We start from the raw sequence: 22,915 nt of genomic DNA, 5'->3' as shown, positions 1-22,915 counted from the left end.
AGGCTTCCAGGTGTTAACAGCTTCCCCTAAACTAGCCCGAGAGTACTACATCAGTCTCTTATAGGTTTTCCTTAATCCTGTTCACATCCCCATAAAAGATCCATTCTTTTTTTTTTTTTTAATTTATTTATTTAATTTATTTATTTTTGGCTGTGTTGGGTCTTTGTTGCTGTGCGCGGGCTTTCTCTAGTTGCGGTGAGTGGGGGCTACTCTTCCTTGCGGTGCGCGGGCTTCTCATTGCGGTGGCTTCTCTTGTTGTGGAGCACAGGCTCTAGGCGTGCGGGCTTCAGTAGCTGCAGTGAGTGGGCTCAGTAGTTGTGGTGCACGGGCTTAGCTGCTCCACAGCATGTGGGATCTTCCCAGACCAGGGCTTGAACCCGTGTCCCCTGCATTGGCAGGCGGATTCTTAACCACTGTGCCATCAGGGAAGCCCTAAAAGATCCATTCTTTAAACTTCCTTGAGCCACCACTTTTGAGAGGATCGTGTGTTTCCTACCCAGATCCTGACCAATATGGGGAGTCCCCCGCTTAACTTCAGTTTCCTTGGCTGTTGCCTCCACCTGCTCATTTGTACCACCTTAAGTCCTGACCATTTCATGTGCCTTTGGGAAGCCGTTTCTGCTCTGATGGGAGCCTTCCAGGAATGCAAGCTGCTCAGGCACTCTGGCAAAGTCAAGGAGAAGTCTGTCTCCCCTCTGGGTCACTCCCTCACAAAGGTCCCAAGCAGTCCAGCTGGGTCCCAGGGCTCCCCACTCTCTATCCCAGGAACTGGGCTAGTTGTGTATCTGGGCTAAGCGGGGAGGTATTTGAGAGACAAAACCTCCTCTCCCAGTAGAGCCTTGGAGGGATAAGAATCTATTACTCTGTCAGTCTCACAGGGAAGGCCCCTCCTTTAACCAAGATGACCTTTCTCCTTGGAGGCTTCTCATTCCTTAGGCAAACAGGCTCCTGGCAGGGTGTGCTACCCTGTTGCCAGACATGCCTAGACAGATCTAATTCTACTTAGACTTGAGCTGGGATCCTTTTGTACAAGGTTGAGAAGGTAGATTAGGACCTGGGAGAGGAAGGCCTCCAACACAACAAGTTTTAACCTAATATTCCAGGCAAGGATTCACTAAATGTATCTGAGTTGGGGAGAGAGTTGGATAAAAAAATTGTGAAGAGCTTAGTGCGTTGCCATCTCAGTGGCCATGTTCTTGCACTCCCTCTAGCTGAAATATCACCTCACCAGAGAGGCCCCCTTAGGGAACTCTCCATCACCACACCTTGTTTTATTTCCAGCAGAGCATTTCTCATTCCCTGAAATCAGAGCTGTTTTCTTCTTTCTTCACCCATTCCATGAGGGCAGGGAGATATCTTTCGTAGTCAGTGCTATACTCCCAGGGCCTGGGTCATAGTAGACACTCAATAAATATGTGTTGAATTTGTTGAGTGAGTAAATGAATTTGGCCCTATGAATGAATTTAGATGAGGAAGCCTGGAGAGGTCAAGGGAATTAGTTACCTGCTTAGGGCACACAACTCATCAGGGGCAAAGCTGGGACTGGAACCAGGGTATCTAACTAAATCTGCTATATCCCGGCAAGAGGAAGGAGTGGGGGGGATGGGTTAGCAGGAAGGGTGAGGAGAGGCTGATCTAGGAGCTGGGCTGGTGACAGTGAGATGTAAAAGGATGGGAAAGAGGGCACCTCTGGGAAGGTATTGTGATGTACTGGCCAGAGGTGAGGTGGGGAGAAGAGACAAGATCAAGGAAGGGAAAATGAAATGAATTGGGTGCCTACTCTGTTCCACGTGGTGTGCCAGGTGTGATACCTGGGTGGTCTGATTTGTGTTATAGATACCATCATCCCCATTTTTATGAGCTAAGGAAATGGAGGCACAGGAGTTCAAATAAATTACCCTCTTTTGCCCACTTATCAAGTACCTGATGCCTAAGCTTGACCTCTTCCCACCCTCCACACTGCCTCTTTGAACATAGGGTTAAACCTGAGAGTTTTCAAGATGCCACTGCGCATGGAGTCCACCGTCAGTTGGAAGAGGGCAACAAGACATAAGTGCTTATTCAGGGAAGGAGTAGGGAGCACAGGTACGAGACTCTCATTTGCTTCAGAAGAGAAACTGAGGCACAATAAGGCAATAAGGAAAGAGCTTCTTCTGATAAAGGGAGAACAGCTAGATGTGGGAAGACTGGAGACAGATGGAAGCTCCTCCAGAGGGTCTTCTTCTTCAAGGCGCTGTGGAGGGGCACCACAGGGACACCAGAGTGGGCAGACCTTGGAGCCAGAGGTGACACAGATACCCTTTTCTTTTTCTGGACTTCAATCTATGGAGAAGAAGCAGGAGTGGAGGTGGGTGGCACAGGAGGGGCTGAGTCCAGGCCAGACTAGGACTCAGTGTGAGCCCCTCTCCCCTGCCCCAGTTGGACCCTTTCCTTGCAGTGGGGTGCTCCTGGCTTTCTGCCTGCACCTGCACACAAACATGCCACGGCCCCTGCAGCCCAGATGTGCCAGGGCGGAACGAATTTGAAGTCCACTGCCCTTTGTCCCCATAGGTACACTTGTCCCTGTCAGACAGCAGCTCTGGGTTTGGGTTTGGAAAAGAAAGCTCACCGAGGCCCAGGATGCAGACTCTGCCCTCCACAGAGCCAGGTTCTGTTCAGGCCACAGGGCTGCAAAACGTGTTCTTTGTGCTGGGGATGCCTCCAGGGCAGGGTGTTGGAGGCGGTCCCCCCAGTCCAGGGCTGGTGTCTGACCACCGATGCCAAGCAGCGGACTGGCTGTGGGTCGGGGGTTGAGGGAACCCTTATAGGTTGTCACCAACCAGACCCGTACTCCTATCCTAAAGCTTTCCCTCTTGGCTTAGCTCAAACTTGCTCAAAAAGGCTTTCATAAACAACGCAAGTCTGAAAACTCGGGCGCTCTCCCCGCCCCTCCAGCCCTGGGGGCTTCGGGAGGGTCTGGGCAGCCTGCCAGCCCCGGGCTGTCCCCAGACTTGGGGATGGGGAGTGGGGAGGCGGTGCTGTTACCCTCTCCTTCCTGCTCGGTCTCCGGCCCAGAGTTTCCACAGGCCCCAGCCTCCCAGGCTCCCCACCCTGCTCTCCCTTAACCCTTTCCTCAGAGGGAAGGAGGGGCGCAGGTCTCTGTTCTCCAGGGAGGCCTGGGAGGCGTCAGGGTGGGCAGGAGGAACGGAGAGAAAGGCTGGGTCCCTGAAACCATACCCCCTCTCCCCCCCACCCGAGTGCCCCTCCTTCCCTTTCCCTCCCACTGGGGAAAGGGGAATGTGGAAGGAGATTAACTTTGACCCCCGGATTCTGGCTCTGGGCCCAAAACTCGAGTGGGAGGCAGAGGTTTCCAAGACCCTCCCCACCCCCATCCCCGCCGCCTCCCTCCTCCTTCCGCGCCCCTTGAAGCTACCCAGCCGACTCAGCTAAAGTTCATCCTGGAGGGGCTGGCGCAGTGGTGAAGGGGGAAGGCTGGGGGGCGGTGGGAAGGGAGCCCGACTGGTCCCACCCCCGGCTGTAGCCCCTGGCAGGAAGAGATTGTAGCGGGAGCCGCCGCTGAAAGGCTCGGAGCGCTGGAGGAAGGGCGCCCGAGCCGCGGCGGGTGGGTCCGCGAGCCGGGAGGACCCGCGCCAAGGCGGGGGCGCGCCGCCGGGAGGAGGGGGCGTGGCTTAGGCGCCTTCGGCCGGGGGACCCCGGTGGCACTGTCGGCTCCCTCCTTCCTGGGGCGGGCGAGCCAGCCATGCTCCTGTCCGGGGGCGACCCTCCGGCGCAGGAATGGTTCATGGTGCAGACCAAGTCGAAGCCCCGGGTGCAGCGGCAGCGGCTGCAAGTGCAGCGCATCTTCAGGGTCAAGCTGAACGCTTTCCAGAGCCGCCCGGACACCCCCTACTTCTGGCTGCAGCTCGAGGGGCCCAGGGAGAACATGGGCAGAGCCAAGGTAAACAGCTTCTCCCCACCTATCGCTTCCAGCCAGACCCTTCTCTCGCTTCTCGCTCCCCCCGCCCCCTCAGGGGTCCCCTGAGGTCCCCCGACCTGGATTCGGCAGTATGGCGGGCAGGTACTGGGCCATCCTCTTGTCTTTCCAGATCTGCAGCCTTGGGTCCTTCCCTCTAGTTCCTTCTTTCTTTTCTGCCCCACCCCTCTCCTGCGTGTCACTTCTGTCCCTCAAGTGCGCTGAGAGAGGCTCGGCGTCGTGTGACCCCCCCGTGAGCCTTCCCTGGCCAGGGCCCCGCACTTACAGCCTGCTCCTCCATCTGGGGAGCAACTTAAGGTCCTGTATTTCTGTAGTCTGTGCAACATACCTCTTTGTTCTCCACCAAGAGCCTGGAAGGCCCAGGTCTTTCTGCCGCCTTTTAAGTCTCCTTAAATCCTGGGCTGCCCCTTGGAGCCTCTCAGAGTGCTGGGACTGGAAGGGCCATTAAAGATGCTTCTAGGTTAATGCGGGCACTTTACAGATGAGGAATTGGGGGCTGGAGAGGGTAAGGGGCCTCCCTGAGCACTCAGGGTCGGGTAGGTGGGGCGTGGCAGGGGCTGGGACCAGAACCCAGGGCTCTGGGCTCCGCACCCCCCACTCTTGATGCTCTAGGCAGCCTCTTGCAGGGGCTCAGAGGTGGGGCTGCAGCAGCCCTGGAAGGCAGCAGCCCTAGGGGATGGGTGGGAATCTGGGAGGAGGGCTGTGGGCTTTCAGATGAAAGGGCTTGCTGTGTGGGGCTGGACGCTGGACAGGCCAGGTCGCAGTGTGCCTCTATCGCATGTGCCCTGGCTTCTCTCATAAGCTTCTCCTCCGCTTGGGCCTCTCAGGTTCCCTCTGACTCCCCAGTCGTGGCCAAGGTCTCCCTCTTCCCCTAGATTCCCTTATCTTATCATTTCCTGGTAGGAATGCTATAGCCTCCCTCAGCCCCAGACCACCTGCTCCCCCATGCACCCACCCACCCCAACACACACCCCTTCCCTAGCGGGGTCTCTATCAATATCCTAATTTTGGTCAAGGCCATGGGTCGGGGAGGCCCAGAACACGCTGGCCAGTGGGCAGGCAGGCTGGAAAGTTCCTCCCTCAGCCCCTCTGTTAGGCTGCTTCGTCAGCGGTTTTTCCAGTTCTGACAGAGGTACTGGGGGAGGGGAGGGGTTCCTGCCTGGAGAGCAGATGTGCAGGAACCCCTGAGATGGAGACTTTTCAGTAGCTGGCATAGGGTAGGTTAACAAGAGGAGCCTTTGGATTGTTTTGAGTTCTTAATCTTTTTTTTTTTTTAAGTAAGAGTGATTTTGTTTATTATTTATTTATTTATTTTTGGCTGCATTGGGTCTTCGTTGCTGTACGCGGGCTTTCTCTAGTTGTGGCGAGCGGGGGCTGCTCTTCGTTGTGGTGCACGTACTTCTCACTGCAGTGGCTTCTCTTGTTGAGGAGCACGGGCTCTAGGCATGAGGGCTTCAGTAGTTGTGGCACACAGGCTCAGCAGTTGTGGCGCACGGGCTTAGTTGCTCCGCGGCATGTGGGATCTTCCAGGACCAGGGACTGAACCCATGTGCCCTGCGTTGGCAGGCGGATTCTTAGCCACCGCACCACCAGGGAAGTCCCGGGTTCTTAATCTTTTTGTTAATTTGAAATACACCTGCTCACCCTTTTACAGGACTGGTGCTTTCTGAAGTGTCTAGCTCGCCTGTCCCCCGCTTACATCCCCCATCAGCTTCTCCAGGCTTGGCTACTCCTGCTACCACTGCTGCCTCAGAGTTCCTGGGCCCACCGGCTTTCCCTCACACCTCAGGCCCTGCTAGTGGCTTTCTCCATTCCCCTCATCTTTTTTTTTTTTTTTTTTCGGTACATGGGCCTCTCACTGTTGTGGCCTCTCCCGTTGCGGAGCACAGGCTCCGGACGCACAGGCTCAGCAGCCATGGCTCACGGGCCCAGCCGCTCTGCGGCATGTGGGATCCTCCCGGACCGGGGCACGAACCCGTGTCCCCCGCATCGGCAGGCGGACTCTCAACCACTGCGCCACCAGGGAAGCCCCATTCCCCCCATCTTATCATCTCTTTCCCCTCTGTCTTCCCCCGGGGAAAAGCATGATTTAAGATGGAAACAACATGAGGGGTTCTGGGTAACTCCCTCCCTTATTGCTCAGAATGAGCAGAAAGAAGAGATTTTTGGAGCAGGAGAGCAGGGAAGGTGGGGAGGATAAGGTTTTGTTCCAGAAGTTAGGAGATCTGGGTGCAATTTGCTGTCACCAAGTTACTGCTGGGACAGAGGGTTGTGGTGGAGAGAGTTGGAGGTTGGGGTTTGCTACCTTCTAACTGGCTGACCTCGGTCAAATCATTGACCTTCTCTTAAGCCTATTTCCTCATCTATAAAACAATATGATAATACCCACTTCATGGCACAGTTGTGAGAGTCAATTGAAATAAGGCGTTCTTATGGACTTGCACAAATGTGGAGAGTTACAGAGTAGAGATATCAGTTATTGTTTCTGTAACTAGCTGTATAACTTAGAATGAGCTCTTTTCCCTCTCTGAGTCTCGCTCTCCTTGTTTGCAAAGTGAGAAGCTTGGATTAAATGTTTCCTAAGGCCCAACAATCTGATACAGGAAAATTTCCCATGTATAAGGATGTCTTGTGGTTTCCATGTGGAGGTGCTGTGGCTGACCCCAATCCCAGCTGTAGGGGCACAGAATCACACACCTGGATAATGGCCTAATATACGCAGGCCAGCTGGCAGAGAGGGCTCAGTGAGACTGGAGGTTGTAGGATGGGGAAGGGGTGATGGATGAGGGTGTCTTGTCTGTGAGGGGAGGAGGGGTCAAGAAGGATACAGGCTTCTCTGGAGAAGAGCCCGGGTGTTTTCTACATTATATGCACTGGTTTTCCAGGAAAAACTCTGTAGAACTCGGAAGTGCCTTTAAGTAGTTTTCTTGTGGTGGGATTTAAAAAATAATGAAGACATTGCTGGAAATCACATCCCTAGGCAGAAAAAGAAAGACTGGGGAGGCCTGGCCTTTCTGAGGTGAAATCAGCCTCACCTCAGAGTGGAGAGGAGGGTTTTTACTAATGATCAAAGTTGCCCAGAGACGAGCCCTGCTCAGCTCTTTTGTCCTCCTTGGCAACGATGCAAAGAAGGGTCCGGGGCAGAGGGGACAGGTGACAGCTTGATTCTCCCCTTTTTGGACACGATGGAGGGAGGGAGGTGATGGGGAGCCAGAGGTTGGGGTGGGGAGCTGTGGGACAGGGTGTGGTTTGCTGACTTTGGGCTTTCCTGTCAGGTGGAAGTTGATCTGTCCCTGGCCCACAATGACTGAGCAGTACCATGGAAGCTGGTAGTGGCCAGGGTTGTGCTGGAACCAACTCCTGCTGACCCATCATTGAAAATTCAGGAAGTTTTTGAGCCAGTGGAGTCCTGTTGGTAGTTTGAAATCAACCATGGAAGGAGTATTTACACCGCAGAAATTGGCAAATGCTACAAATTGGGACTATTTCCCCCATGACTGGATGATTGTTAAACACATACCAGCCTGTCTAATTGTGTTGTGGGCACATTATACTTGTCCTTTATTTTAAACTTAATTTTTCTTTTTTCAAAATAATACGTAATTTAAAAGTCCAATAATTTTTAAAATGCTCACAGTATAACACAGTGATTCCTTGCCTTGTCCCTGCCAACTCCCTCTTCAGTGCTCTTCCCCGTAGAAAATATCTGCTCTGGCATTTCTACACCTCCACATTCCTAAAAAAATATGTAGCTACTATATCTTTTGATTAATCAATTTTAGATATCTTTTTCCTTTCTATTATAGATGAGGATTTATCTCCCTTATCTTGCCATCCCTTTTTTCTTCCCAGTATAGTTATATTTCATTTTTCTGTTAAATCTGTATTTAGTATTTGCAACATTATGCCCTTGCAAATATCATCTACATCTAAGTGTTGAAGTGTACTATGATTAGTTTTTTTTTTTTTTTTTTGCGGTACACGGGCCTCTCACCGTTGTGGCCTCTCCTGCTGCAGAGCACAGGCTCCGGACGCGCAGGCTCAGCGGCCATGGCCCACGGGCCCAGCCACTCCATGGCATGTGGGATCTTCCCGGACCGGGGCACGAACCCGCATCCCCCGCATGGGCAGGTGGACCCTCAACCACTGCGCCACCAGGGAAGCCCCTATCATTAGGTTTTCTCCCTTACTTTTCAATTTCCCTGAGGTAAAGAACTCAACTCCTTTCCAGTTTGCTTGTTTTCCTTTGTACCCATTGCTAATTCTTATAACTTTCAGTAGCTTCTCACTACAATTTTCTACAAGAACAATCTATCGATTCAAGATGGTCTGTCAGTTCCAGATTTTTTCCTGGGGACAGCCTTCTTTCTGTCTGGTCAGGACTGCACAGCTGTCATCCTGAGACTCCCGTTTGCTGTCATTCTTGGCATCCTCTTGCCTTTTTTCCTTGTTAGATACCTCGTTTCCTGGACGCTGTGTCTTTGTCTTGAGTTGGTGGAGCACGTCCTTCAGTAGCGTCACCAAGTTAGAAAGATGGTGCTGAAACAAGCATGTTGATTCTGGAGTCCCACTCTCCAATCTGAGCTCGTCGTCCTCTGTGCCTCCTAGAACAGTGCCTGACAGGTAGTAGGTGCTCAGTAGTGTCCATTGAATGGATGAATACATTCTGAGATTTCTCTCCACAATCTTCCTGGAGATTCTCTTTGCTTTTTTTTTATGTTGGGTCTCCTTTCTTGGTTTCTTTTCTTGATTTGCTGGAAAATGCTCTCTAGTAGCTTCCTGAGAAAGGTTTTAATAGGAGGTAAACTCTTGGGCTTGCATACATGCATATCTGATGGTCACTTGATTGACAATTTGTCTGTATCAAATTATACATGGAAAATTATTTTCCTTCAGAAATGAGAAGGGCTTCCCTGGTGGCGCAGTGGTTGAGCGTCTGCCGGCCGATGCAGGGGACACGGGTTCGTGACCCGGTCCGGGAAGATCCCATATGCCGCGGAGCGGCTGGGCCCGTGAGCCGTTGGCTGCTGAGCCTGCGCGTCCGGAGCCTGTGCTCCGCAACGGGAGAGGCCCGCGTACCGCCAAAAAAAAAAAAAAAAAAAAAAAAAAGAAATGAGAAGGCATTGGGCTTCCCTGGTGGCGTAGTGGTTGGGCGTCCGCCTGCCGATGCAGGGGACGCGGGTTCGTGCCCCAGTCTTGGAGGGTCCCACGTGCCGCGGAGCGGCTGGGCCCCTGAGCCATGGCCGCTGGGCCTGTGCGTCCGGAGCCTGTGCTCCGCGGTGGGAGGGGCCCCAGTGGTGAGAGGCCCGCGTACCCCCCCAAAAAAAAAAAAAAAAAAAGAAATGAGAAGGCTTTAATCCATTGACTTCTTGCTTTAGGGATATCTGAAGCTATTCTTGGTCCCTGGTCCTTTGTATGAGAAGTTTTTTTTCTCTCTGGAAGTTTGTAGTTTCCTCCACTGCTCTGAGGTGCCCCAGTGAGACCCCTCTGTGTGAGTATCTGTCTTCATCCATCATCAGTTACTATTGCAGAGTCTCTATATGGGAAGAATGAGTTTCTCTGCACTCAGCACTCACTGTAGACCTCACTACTGGCCTTCCTCTCTTCCTTCATGATTTTTATGGTACCCACACCCTCAGGTATGCTGATCAACCTCTGATCCTAAGACTTTGTCTTTTACTTTCTACAGAACAAACTCCAGTGGGTAGGGAGGTACTTGCTCAGCCTTTGTGTAGAGGGGTGGGTGGGCTCCCAGATCTCACTGCTCCTCAAACAACTTTATCTTAGTTCACCTTTTAAAAAATATTCTCTTTCATTCCCAATTCCAGAGTTTCTTGGTGCTGCCATTTTTTTGAGCTTTTTGAGTATTCTGCGGTGTAATTTGGGGTGGTTCTGGAAAGCAGACGATGTATAGCAACTGACTTATGAGAAAGGAGAATCCTAAGTCAGGTTTGATCAAGTATAGAGCAGTAGTAAACTACCTGGTGGTATTGTTTTTATTTAACTTACAAGTTGAAAAATTTTGTTCCTGCCTCTTCTCTATTTTTTCTCCTTTTGGAGAAAAAGGTCTGGGTGGGCTTTAAGCAGGAAAATTGCTTCAGATATTTTCTGGATGTAAATGCCTGTTGTTTCCATATCGGTTTTTGCCCTAAAGTATAGACAGCATCATGGTTAAGACCCCAGACTTCGGAGTCAGAGTGCCTAAGTGTCCCAGCCTACGACCTGTGTGACCTCGGACATGTGCCCTCCCTTGCTCACCTAAAATGGGGATAATAGTAATTTCCTTATAGGGCTGAGAGAGGAACCAATGAGCTGATGTATGTAAAGAGCCTGGTACATAGTAAGTATTCAATAAATAGCAGTTCAGATTTATTATTTTGAAAATTATCTCATTTCCAATATATCTTTTTGTTTAAAAATATGGACGGTTAATGGAACAATGAATATTTTAAGGTCTTTGCAGAAGGAGAAAGAAACCACCCACCATCTTCTTCCCGAGCACATTTCTTCATTTTTACATATTGTTTTCATGTAGTTAGAACGTGGGGTGCATGGGGTGGGGGAGTTTGTTCAGGTCTATGAGAGTTATTCCACCTGGTCAGATTCACCCTTGCCAGGCAGTGCAGACCAGCTGAGGTTCTGGGTGGGAGGGGTTGGCTTGGGATGTCTATCAGAGTTTGAGCTGATTTTGGACTGACTGAAAAGGGGTTAGACATGGGCCTAAGTGCCTGGGTGTACCTTAGGCCCTTTGGGGAAGGTGTTGGATGTCCATAGCCTGGCCATGTGGCAGAGATAAGCTCAGGCCTGAGCAGGGAAGGATGGTCTGGGTACCGAGCAGAGGGGCCAGAGCGGTCCTTGGGCTGGCTGCTGGAGATCCAAAATGGAGCATTTGTTCCGTAATGGAACTGTCATGGGGAAGCGGGAAGAGGGATGACTGTCACTGACACAGGCATGAGGAGGGACTTGAGGGCTAATACAGTCATCAAGGGTTGGCTGATTAAGAGGGAGTGCCCATGGTTCCTTGGAGCTCATGGGGTCATGCTGGTGGAGCTCAGCCATAGAGTGGAGGAACCCAACCTCTCCTGTCCCAGTGACTGCTAAAGACTGAGTGTGTGAGCCCTGGAAACACAAGGACCTGGTGCCCAGATGGCCAGAGGCTTCCCTTCTGGTTCAGCCATTGTGCGTATCTGTGGGGATCCCCTGGATACTGGCCCAGCGACTTACCTTTTCCTCTGTCCCCTCCGGGCAACAGAGTTACCATGGTTACAGGTACAGGTTGTGCCGGAGACCTTCTGCAGGGGGATTAACCAGAATCTCAGTGGATTACCCTGGAGTCACTGTGTAGGCAGCCCAAGGATGTGGAAAGAGCTCTGCTTTCAGAGTCAGATGGATGTGGGCTGTGGTCCTTACCCAGTCACTCTCTAGCTGTGTGTCCTTGGGTCAGCAATAGAGCCTTTCTGAGCCTGCAAAATGGGAATAGGCTGTGCCAGGCATAAGCTAAGCACTTCTTTTGTATTATCTCACTGAAGCTTCATAATAGCCTAATGAGGTGGGAACCATTATCCCCATTTTACAGGTGAGGAAACGTAGGCATAAGGACGGTCGATAACCTGCTCCAGGTCACATAAGCTCCTGGCACGTGGAGGGTACTCAGTAATGTGCCATCCCCCTCCCCCCAGCTATTTCACAATTCTAGAACGCCAGGGTAGGACTGGACCTTAGGAGTATCTAATTTAATCCGTCATTTTATAGGTGAGGAGACTGAGGCCCTGAGAAGATGACAAATTTCCCACAGTAACCTTAAGCTACTGAGGTCAGGTTGGAACTAGAACCAGGGCCCTTGACTCCAAGCCCAGGTGCTCGCCCTCCCTCCGCCCCCGCCCCCCCCCATCTGTCAGAGCTCCCTGGAAAGAGATGAGTGTGTGAGGAGTCAGGACCAGGGAGAGAGTGTTGGGCCGGGGGTGTCATTTGGCTTATGATGAGCAGGGGCAAGGCATGTGCTTGTGAGGGGAGTGAGTGCCAGTGGCAGGCCCATAACGGCTGGCTTCCTTTGTGCTCTCCCCACTGGCTTCAGGAGTATCTGAAGGGCCTGTGCAGCCCGGAGCTGTGGAAGGAGGTCCGCTACCCGGCGGCCCTGCACTGCGCCTTCCTTGGGGCCCAGGGCCTCTTCTTGGACTGCCTGTGCTGGAGCACGCTGGCCTACCTGGTGCCTGGTCCGCCGGGCTCCCTGATGGTGGGCGGGCTGACCGAGTCTTTCATCATGACCCAGAACTGGCTGGAGGAGCTGGTAGGGCGGCTGCGCTGGGGCCCTGCCCCTCTGCTCACCCCCCGGGGCATCTGGGAAGCCGAGGTGACCCGGGCTTTTGGGGCTCTGGTCTGGATCCGTGGTGACCAGTACGCAGGGGACCTGCTGCAGCTGCCCGCAGCAGTCCAGGAACTGCTGCTGAGCCTGGTGCGGGATGCTGCGGGCAAGGAGGACATCATCCAGTGGCTCGGCTGCATTGGCACCTCCGACTCCCGCTCGGACCCCGAGCTCCTGATCTGCCCAACCCACCAGCAGAAGGAAGGTCCAGCCATGGTGTCCACGGGAGACGGTCCTGGGCCTTTTCTGGAGATGGGGAGCCCAGAAAATTCAAAAAGGTTAACCAGCCTAGGCGCCATGGGGGCCCTCATCCCAGGCCAGAACGCTCAGCTGGAGACAGCAAACCAGCTGGTACGGTAAGTTCTGGAGAATCCGTTTGGCTTCTCTGCCCAACCCCAGGGAAAGAGTTTGGGACCTAACTGGCCTTACCACCTTTCCAACAAACTTGGGTTTCCTCCAGGGTTGGTTCCAACAACCAAGGTGGTACGGACAGTGCTTGTGAGGAAGGGTCAGTACAAGCCAGCAGCAGCCAGGACCCTGCGGACCGCACACAAGCCTCCTCCCAGCAGCGGCAGGCCCGGAGGGGGGAAGACAAGCTCCCTCTCCAGCCTCCAGTATCAGCCCTGAGTGTGTGCTCGCCCTGGAAGTCCTGGACCCCGGGGCCAGCCTTCGGGCCCTTGTGGCCGGGGACTATTGCTGCAACCTTCTGGAGGATCAATGAACTGCATTCTCTCCACCTGGCCTGGCTCCTGTCCCAGGCTTGCTTCAGTTTCCCTTTCTGGCAGAGGCCACTGGGCCCCATTCAGTTCAAGCTGCCAGGGCAGAATCCTTTGCCCTTAAATCTGGGATGGAAACAGAAGGAGCTGGTTCCTTTGCCCAGTGTGGAAAGCCCAGATTGTAGACCAGATGGGGGGCCAGGAGGAGAGGCAGCCCTACAGAATTGCCCAAGGCCAGAGACCCCTAAAAAAGTCATGAGTTTATTGGTGGTCTCAGGAGGCTCAGGGGTAACGGACAAGGCTAGCCCAGGACTTCCACAGATAGGGCCACCTTTGACCTCTACACCCCAACTCCAAGCTGGAAGTGAGCCGGGGGATCGAGGAAATATGCAGTGGGATTGTAAGGAACCCGAAGAGAGGCCGTTTCCAGGGCCCTCCACAGGGCAAGGGGTGCCTACTGCTCAGGGGAGGCCCGCCACTCAAGGGGGGCTGACAGCTCCTTCAGGACCTGAACCTCAAACAGTGCCTGAAACCCTCAAAGTGCCCACGGCTGCAGCGGTGCCCACAGCTCAAACCCCACCCACAAATCCCGTGCTGCCTGAAGCCCCCAAAGTGCCTGAAACCCAGATTATGCCGGCAGTCCATGAAGAACCTGCAGCCCCCAAAGTGCCTTTGGCTTCCACAAAGCCAGCAGCTCAAGTGGTGCCCACAGCACAAAAGGCAGCTGTGGGTGAACTGGCACCAGCAGCTCAAATGGGGCCTGCAGCTCCCCAAACTCCCACAACTCAGAAAAGGCATGCAGCAAAAACATCACCTGCGGCTCCCCAAACATCCAGAGCCCAGACTGGGACTACAGCTAAAACAGGGTCTACAGCTCCCAAAACTTGCCGAGCTCTGAAAATGCCTGCAGCTCAGAAGGCACCCACAGATCCAGGGCCAGCCCCGGATGCAGCCAAATTCCCAAGTGAGGGCCAGCCTTCGTCGAGGGGCAGTGCTTCCTTCCTGAAGGGCCAGGGGGAAGCTGGAAGGCAGGGGCCCCAGTCCAGCGGCACTTTGGCTCCCAGTCGTAAGCGCCAACCTCAGGTGGAGGGACTCCTAGGGGCTTGGGAGGGGGCTCCGAGGCAGCCGCCTCGCCACCCACAGGCGAACAGCACAGTAACCAGCTTCCAGAGGTACCACGAGGCCCTGAATACACCCTTTGAGCTGAACCTGTCAGAAGAACCCGGGAACCAGGGGTTGAGGCGAGTGGTCATTGACGGCAGCAGCGTGGCCATGGTGTGAGTAGCCACGGACCTGGGGTGGGCTGGGGATGCTGGGGAGCTCGGGCAGGGTGTCCCTGGGGTGATAGACTGTGGGCGTCTTTTCTTGACCTCTGTATACAGGTGACATGGGGTTCAAATGGGGGAAAGATGGGAGGGAAGTGGTACATGTTGAGGGGCTACTGCATGCTGGGTGGTGTTCATGGAATCATCCCAGCAGCCTTCAAAAGTAGGTTTCTGTTCTCCTTCCCTCATAGAAGCAGAAACAGGCTCAGAGAAGCGATTAATCTTGACCAAGGTCCCAGAGCCAGTAAGGGGCCCAGCTGGCCTTTGGGTTCAGATCTGCTCACTGCCCAGGCCCATGCTCTTCCCATTTCAGCCTGCCTCACAGAGCATGGGGTCTGTCAACCTCAGGCCAGTTTTCAAATGTTTAGCCCAACCCTTAAGGTCCAGCACTGATCTCCCCTGTGAAGCTTTTCCCAACCATGCCAACTCTCAGAGATCACTCTCTCTGCACAGCACTCACTGCTGTATACGTGCTAGCAGAAATGCATGCAGGATGGCTTCATTTGCCCACACGGCAGAATAGTTATCTGTACTGAGCGCACCCCCAGCACACAGCTGGTCAGCAAATGTTTGTTTGCTTCCAGTCCTAAACTGAGCTCTTCTCCTTCCTTTTGCCCTGGAGGCCCCTACACACACACACACGCACACACACACACACACACACACACACACACACAGCAGGTGAGTGGACCCAGTAGGTGCTCATTGTTTGATGATGGTGAGAGGGGAGGGGGCATTGTTGGTGCACGTGGTGCTGATGCCTTGGCATTGCCAGATGTGCTGCCCTAGGCTGGCTCTGAGGGAGGGGTAGAGAGGCAGGGCCATTCCTAGGGCAGAAAATTGCTACCTCACTAATTCCCCCCATCTCCCCACCCGCCACCCCCCAACCCCAGGCATGGCCTCCAGCACTTCTTCTCCTGCCGGGGCATTGCCATGGCAGTGCAGTACTTCTGGAACCGGGGACACCGAGAGGTCACTGTGTTTGTACCCACCTGGCAGCTTAAGAAGAACCGGAGGGTGAGAGGTGAGCTGTCCCCAGCTGCCCAGCCCCTCCAGTGGGCTTACTCTCTACGCCTTACTTTTCCTTGCCTTTCTGGCCCCACCATGGCCTTTTCCACTTAGCCCTTCCTCTGACCATCACTGTCTTCTGCCTTTCACCTCCAGAGAGCCACTTTTTGACGAAGCTACACTCCCTCAAGATGCTTTCGATCACCCCCTCTCAGCTCGAGAACGGCAAGAAGATCACTACCTACGATTATAGGTGTGCTGGCCTGCAGGCCTTCTCTTGTGGGGCCCCGGGGCTTGGGCTGGGCTGGTGTGTCAGGTGGAGTCTTGCCGCATTTGCTCTGGGGAGATGGAAGCAAATAAGTCAGAGGGTCATGTCAGAGAGGGTGGTGTGGTGCACCGGCCCTCTGTAGGCAGAGGGAGAGACACAGAGAGGAGAGGGCTCCAAGGTCGGCTCTATTCAAACCCAAGAGGTGTTCCTGAATTTGGGACTCTGCAGCCCAATTTACCTGAGCTAAGAGGCTTTCTCCCCCATGAAGTATGGGGTGCTCTGCTTTCTTTGGATGGGACTAGCCCAGGTGACTCCTGGTGCTTCAAGCGAGCTGCTTCCCCCAGCAGCTGATTTGGGTGCCAGTTTGGGTTGAAGCTCAGGTTTTCTCAAGGAATTTCTGCAGTCTTTTCCTCCTACCAGCCCTGGCCCTGGGAGGAGGTATGTGTGTGTGGCTGTATGTGACTGGAGCCCTGGCTGGGCTCTGAAAATGGAGTCAGATCGGCCCTGTCTCCTAGCTAAAGCCTGAATGCCTCCCTACTTGCCAGTCCTCAGCACCCACTCCCCAGCGTGGCTGCAGGACCAGTGTTCATACGGGTGCCTGTGATGCTGCCTCTGATGGGGCCGAGAAGGCCCTGTCCAGGTCACTGACCCTGGGCTGGACTCCATGTCCAGCAGGCCAGGTCTTGCCTCCCCTTGGCACCTCCCGTGCCAGGCAGGGAGAAGTTCTGTTCCTCCCCAAGACCTGGCACCCACTCAGCCTTCAAGCCTGGGAAGATCTGGGCAGGGCAGCTCAGGCATCCTTCCTTCGAGAGCTGGCCCCCCTGGGTAAGGTCTTTAAGTGCCTTTAAATTCAGGCCTGGGTTTGAGGGAAGGTAGCTTTCCTGCAGAAGGCTCCTCTGCTGGTCACTTGTGGAATTGCACGCTCGTGGCTGCCAGAATGGCACTCCGCAGGGAATGCCGAGAAGTGGGTGGCCTTTGCTTTCTTTCCTGGTCACAGCCCTCTTTCGAGAAGTGACCCTTGGAAAAATGGATTTGTCTATTCAGGTATGTGTTTTTATACGTGTATACACATATCCATATGTATGTATGTGTGTCTTGGCATGTACCTGAATGTTGTGCATTGGTGAAGAGTAACCATGGAATGCTTGATACACGCTGTGTGGCAGGCACTGAACTAGACACTTCAGTGTCTAGTGTATTGTCTCATTCAGGTGAATCCTCACAGCAATAGAGGGTAGGTATTTTATGTTAGTTTGACAGATGTGGAAACCGAAGAAGTAAAAATGCATGCATGGATGTGGACAAGTGCATGGCTTTCTGTGTGCGTGTCTGAGCCTGTGTATGTGAATGCCTATGTGTAAAATAGGGGTCTGTGTTTGCATATACAGTTGGGGGATGTGCATCCCAGTTCACCCTCCCAGGGGCGAGTGGACATCCCAGTCGGCTGCATAGACGAGGATGGGCTCTTGAGTCTTGGCTCCCCGGCTATCAAGGGCAGCGTTTTTGTCCAAGACACCTCAACAGGAAGCTGCAAGTTCATTTTCTCAGAGGACTGGGGAGGTGAGGGTCTGGGTACTGGGTCGTTAGCGACTTCTCCTCTCGCTGCAGGTTCATGGTAAAGCTGGCGGAAGAGACAGATGGCATCATCGTCACCAACGAGCAGCTCCACGTCCTGATGAATAATTCCAAGAAACTTATGGTCAAAGATCGGTGAGGCAGCTCCCAGGGGATTGGGCTGTTTCCTCCCCTCGGGTGCTGGGCAGTTCCTGGCAGGAGGGGTTTGGGCAGGGGGAAGGGCCTTGGAGCAGTGCTCATCAGCACCTGCTGGGAGGAGATGTGGGTCTCAGCCCCTGTGGAGCTACCAGGTGGCAGTGGGGTGTGGGTGGGTCAAGGGCCCCTCTGTGACGTTTCCTCCTCCATCCCGGGTCCAGCCTGCTGCCCTTCACTTTTGCGGGGAATCTCTTCATGGTGCCCGACGATCCTCTGGGCCGTGATGGCCCCACTCTGGATGAGTTTCTGAAGAAGCCAAACAGGTAATGGGCCAGGCACCCCCCTCCACACCCCGCCTCCCAGCCGCTCCTGGGGCTGACTGGAAGCTTCCCCTTGGTGCTAGCCAACGTTTGTCTAGTGCTTAATAGTGAGCAGAGTGATTTGGGTTTTTCAGGTCTTTGTACTTCCACCCACATCTGCACTCCCACTTGGTATATGGTTTTATAGTTTCACAGTCGTGCACACATGCTTCAATACTATGTGTAACCTTCCACAACTGGCATTTGTCGCCATGTTTTATTGTTTTTCCCAGATGTATGCCATGTTAGTTCCTGTGGCTGGCTTTAATGTCCATGCTCTGTTCCATTATGTGAGTGCCCAACAGGTTTATGGGGTCTTTTGTGGAGGGCCGTTCGACAGTTTCCATGTTATGCTGTTGGTACCGGTGCTGCGGTGAATCGCCTTGTTCTTGTTTCATTGTGTGCAGGGGGAGCTGTGTCTGGAGTATATACCAAGCAGAACTTTTTCCACATTTCTTACCCACTTTGATCCTCACAGCTCGAGTTAGACGTATGTGACCACTGTCCTCGTTTTACAAACGAGGAATCTGAGACTCAAGTACTTTCCCAAGGTCATTGTGCTGCTGCCGGCAGAACTGATTTGCAGTAACTCAGTTCCTCTGGCTTCCACCCACTCTGAGCCGCCTCGCTGCTCACCTCCCAGTTCCCTGGGCCCGGCAGGGACCTTCTGGGCAGGGCACTGCTTCCCGGGCCAGATCCCTCAGTCCCATTTCTCCAGTTTGAAGAAAAGTGATGTGGCCGAGGTTTGTGTGCTGTGCGCTCCCAAGCCCCATGTCAAGCCTCCTTCCCTCTCTTGACCTCCCCCAGCTGGCTCATCCTGGAGTCCGACTGGAAGTACCAGTCATCTAATTCTTATCAAACCATTGGCTTAAAACTGGTTGGACGTGTCACTTGGTCAATGAGGTTTTGATTGGATAAGCCTTCAAAGCCCAGATGAACCTCTAACACTGCCGTCCAGCACATGCTGGGAGTGGAGGGAATATCTGCGGGCAGGTCCTCTCTGAGGCTGTGCCGTGTTGGAGGCGGGCCCTCGGCCCAGCCTCAGGGAAACTCAGCAATGGGGTGAGGCTCTGTGGGCTTCCACAGATGTGGTTTCGCCTTGGATGGCCTCTCGGGGCGGGCTGTCCCCCACCTCCTCCATTGGACTCCTCTGTCCTGCTGTTTTGGTGTAGGTTGGACACTGACATTGGCAACTTCCTGAAGGTGTGGAAGACCCTTCCTCCCAGCTCTGCCAGTGTCTCTGAGCTGAGTGAGGAGGCTGACCCTGGGCCCCCGGAGAGTCTGCAGAATGTGGAAGAAGTCAGGGAGGAGAAGGAGGAGAGGCAGGGAGAAGAGCAGGAGATGCAGAAGCCGGCCGAGAAGGAGGAGGACCTGGACTCTTCGCTGATGTCCGTGTTCAGGGCTGAGTGCTCTTCCCTCTCAGAGGAAATACTCCGGTGCCTCAGCCTGCACGACCCCCAGGATGAAGCCCTCGACATTGATCTCCTGCCGGCGGTACCTTCTCCCTCCCTGGGCATCCCCTGGGATGGGAAGGCTCCCTGCCAGCAGGTTCTTGCCCAGCTGGCCCAGCTCACCATCCCCAGCAACTTCACCGCGCTCTCCTTCTTCGTGGGATTCATGGACTCCCACCGGGACGTCATCCCTGACTATGAAGCCCTCGTGGGGCCCCTGCACAGGCTCCTCAAGCAAAAGCCGGACTGGCAGTGGGACTGGGAACATGAGAAGGCCTTTCTGGCCCTGAAGCGAGGTCTGGTGTCTGCCCTCTGCCTGACGGCCCCCAACCCCCAGCTGCCCTTCCGCCTGGAGGTGACGGTGAGCCAAGTGGCCCTGACGGCTGTTGTGTACCAGGAGCGCTCAGGGAGAAAGCACCCCGTAGCCTATACCTCGAAACCCCTCCTCCCCGACGAGGAGAGCGAGGGCCCGCAGTCAGGGGGAGACAGTCCCTATGCCATGGCCTGGGCCCTCAAGCATTTTTCCCGCTGCATTGGAGACACCCCAGTGGTCCTGGGCCTTTCCTATGCCTCCCGGACCACTGTGGACCCTGCGGCAGGGGACGGCCACAGGGTTGCCAAAGCATGGTTGATCAGATGGTCCCTCTTGGTACAGGACAAGGGCAAGAGAGCACTGGAATTGACCCTCCTCCAGGGCCTGCTGGGGGAAAACCGGCTGCTGACTCCTGCGGCTTCCATGCCTCGTTTTTTCCAGGTTCTGCCTCCTTTCTCCGACCTGTCCACTTTTGTCTGCATCCACATGTCAGGGTATTGCTTTTACCGGGAGGATGAGTGGTGTGCTGGCTTCGGTCTCTATGTTCTATCTCCCACCAGCCCCCCTGTCTCCCTTTCCTTCTCTTGCTCCCCTTACACCCCAACCTATGCCCACCTGGCGGCCGTGGCCTGTGGCCTGGAGCGCTTTGGCCAGTCCCACCTGCCCGTGGTTTTCCTCACGCACTGCAACTGGATCTTCAGCCTCCTCTGGGAGCTCCTTCCCCTCTGGAGGGCTCGGGGCTTCCTCTCCTCCGACGGGGCTCCGCTACCTCACCCAAGCCTGCTCTCCTACATCATAGCCCTCACCTCCGGCCTCTCATCCCTTCCGTTTATCTACCGAACCTCCTACCGGGGCTCCCTGTTTGCTGTGACGGTGGACACCCTGGCCAAGCAGGGGGCCCAGGGGGGCGGCCAGTGGTGGAATTTGCCAAACGATGTGCCAGTCCCTGTGGTGTCTCCCCGTACCACGGGCAAGAGGCCCAACTTGCTGGCATTACAGCTGAGCGACGGCACCCTGGCTGATACAATTGCCAAGCTGCAGGCCGGGCAGAAGTTATCCAGCTCCTCACCCTTCAGTTCTGCCTTTAACTCCCTCAGCCTCGACAAAGAGAGCGGCCTGCTTATGTTCAAGGGAGACAAGAGGCCCCGGGTCTGGGTAGTCCCGAGACAGCTCCGGAGGGATCTGATTTTTGCTGTGCACGACCTCCCCATGGGGGCCCACCAGAGGCCCGAGGAGACCTACAAGAAGCTGCGGTTGCTGGGATGGTGGCCGGGCATGCAGGAGCACGTGAGAGATTACTGTAGGAGCTGCTTGTTCTGTATCCCCCGGAATCTCATAGGCAGTGAGTTGAAGGTTATTGAGTCCCTGTGGCCCCTCAGGTCCACCGCCCCCTGGTCCAACCTGCAGATAGAGGTGGTGGGCCCAGTCACTGTCAGCGAGGAGGGCCACAAGCACGCGCTGATTGTGGCTGACCCCAACACCAGGTGGGTAGAGGCATTCCCGCTGAAGCCCTACACACACATGGCTGTGGCCCAGGTGCTGCTTCAGCACTTGTTCGCGAGGTGGGGTGTTCCGGTGAGGCTGGAGGCCGCCCAGGGCCCCCAGTTTGCCCGCCATGTCCTGGTAAGCTGTGGGCTGGCCCTGGGAGCCCAGGTGGCCTCCTTGAGTAGGGACCTCCAGTTCCCCTGCCTGACGAGCTCCGGGGCCTACTGGGAATTCAAGAGGGCCCTCAAGGAGTTCATCTTCCTGCATGGCAAGAAGTGGGCGGCTTCCCTGCCCTTGCTGCACTTGGCCTTCAGGGCCTCCTGCAGCCAGGCCACGCCATTCCAGATCCTGACGGGGGGCGAGGAGAGGCTGACCGAGCCCCTGTGGTGGGAGATGAGCAGTGCAAACATCGAAGGGCTCAAGATGGATGTCTTCCTGCTACAGCTGATGGGGGAGCTGCTGGAGCTCCACTGGAGGGTGGCTGAGAAGACGAGTGAAAAGGCTGAGAATAGGCGTTTCAAGCGGGAGAGCCAGGAGAAGGAGTGGAATGTGGGTGACCAGGTCCTCTTGCTGTCCCTCCCCAGGAACGGCAGCAGCGCCAAGTGGGTGGGTCCCTTCTATATCGGGGACCGGCTGAGCCTGTCCCTCTACAGGGTCTGGGGCTTCCCCACCCCGGAGAAGCTTGGGTGCATCTATCCTAGCAGTCTGATGAAGACCTTTGCCAAGAGTGGCACCCCGCTGTCCTTCAAGGTCTTGGAGCAGTGAGCTGGAGCTGTGGGGGAGTCCCCCGCCCCAGGGTCCTGGGCTTCTGCTGCTAGGCCTCCCCTTAACCCCAGCAATGCTCTCACAGCCCCCTGGGGGCCCTTCATTGTGCCTTTTGTAGAGAAGTTACTTCATAAAGCTTTGCTGAACCGCCTTGAACTGGGGACCAGCGTCCCCATGGAAACATGCCCAGTGTGGGGTATTGGGAGAATCTGCTAAAGGCTGTCAGATGTGGGCCTCTGACAATTTTACCCTGGCAGGTATCCCTTCCTGGGGCAGGCCGGGTTCAGTGTCTCTCCCCAGATGAACGTATACATATACACACGTAGCCCAGAATCTTATTTCTGGCTGTCTTTGCCATGAAGCAGTGTGTCTCTGGACCTCAGAATCAAAACCGCATTCCCCTCTCAAACAGAAACCTCGACTGTGGGCTCCTCCCCAGATTGTTGTCCCTGACTGGGGACCCTTTGCCCTTGAATCTGTCACAGCTGACCCAAATCCATGCGGGCTGTGGAGAGGCAGCCCGTCCCTCATCTCACGGTTCACTTTCTCAGGCCAGGCTAGGCCTGCCCAGCTGTTAAGGAAAGGCTGGCAGTCCTGGGCCTCGAGGCTCGGAACTGGGGTGGGAGGACGGCCGGTCAGCCATCCTGTAGGTGCATCCTGCCCGTCAGCATGGGAAGGGCAAGGGGGAGACGGAGTCAGCCTACCTCATTTGACTCCAGCCAATGGAGATGCTCCCTGACCCCGGCTTCGATGATATCGAGCCCACAGGAGTCAAGGATCTCGATGCCAAGTGTGGCATCTCTACCTGAAGAGCTGCTTCGACTAGACCAAGGGGCCCAGGCCTCGGCTTCAGGGGGAGGGTGACTGAAATGAGCGGTCTGGCACAGGGTGAGGTGCTGGCGTGACTCTACCTCCCAATCCCACCCCGCAGCCCGCTCCTCTCACTGCCACCGTACCCTGCATCCCCAGACCCTACATAGTGTACGACTGCTCTGTTTGGATTCCCCAGACCCCACCCTAGTCCCCTGGACCCTGCCTTCTGGGTAGAGAGAATCCCGGCCTCCCCCAGAGCCGCTCTGCAAAGATCTCTCGCTACAAGAGTGCGTTTCTCACAGGTGTGAGCCTTCACTCTCCCTCCGAATGGCTGCTGCCGCCGACAGAGGGGGGTCCAGGTGGAGAC

General features: G+C 54.9%; 1 protein-coding gene across 1 annotated transcript; it reads left to right on the top strand.

Annotated features, from left to right (window-relative positions):
* The first annotated feature begins 3,739 nt into the window (after nt 1–3,739).
* Nucleotides 3,740–21,735, top strand: NYNRIN (NYN domain and retroviral integrase containing). Its single transcript, XM_065872227.1, has 8 exons — nt 3,740–3,937; nt 12,048–12,691; nt 12,796–14,328; nt 15,270–15,400; nt 15,541–15,637; nt 17,261–17,362; nt 17,584–17,685; nt 18,894–21,735. Exons 1-8 carry the CDS (start codon nt 3,740–3,742, stop codon nt 21,733–21,735), a joined length of 5,649 nt encoding a protein of 1,882 aa, XP_065728299.1.
* Nucleotides 21,736–22,915: the final 1,180 nt, after the last annotated feature.

The sequence above is a fragment of the Phocoena phocoena genome, chromosome 2 (genome assembly GCF_963924675.1).
Source record: "Phocoena phocoena chromosome 2, mPhoPho1.1, whole genome shotgun sequence".
In the NCBI taxonomy this organism is placed as follows: Eukaryota; Metazoa; Chordata; class Mammalia; order Artiodactyla; family Phocoenidae; genus Phocoena; species Phocoena phocoena.
Note: the sequence above shows the minus strand (reverse complement) of the source record. Positions and strands in the feature narration are given on the sequence as shown.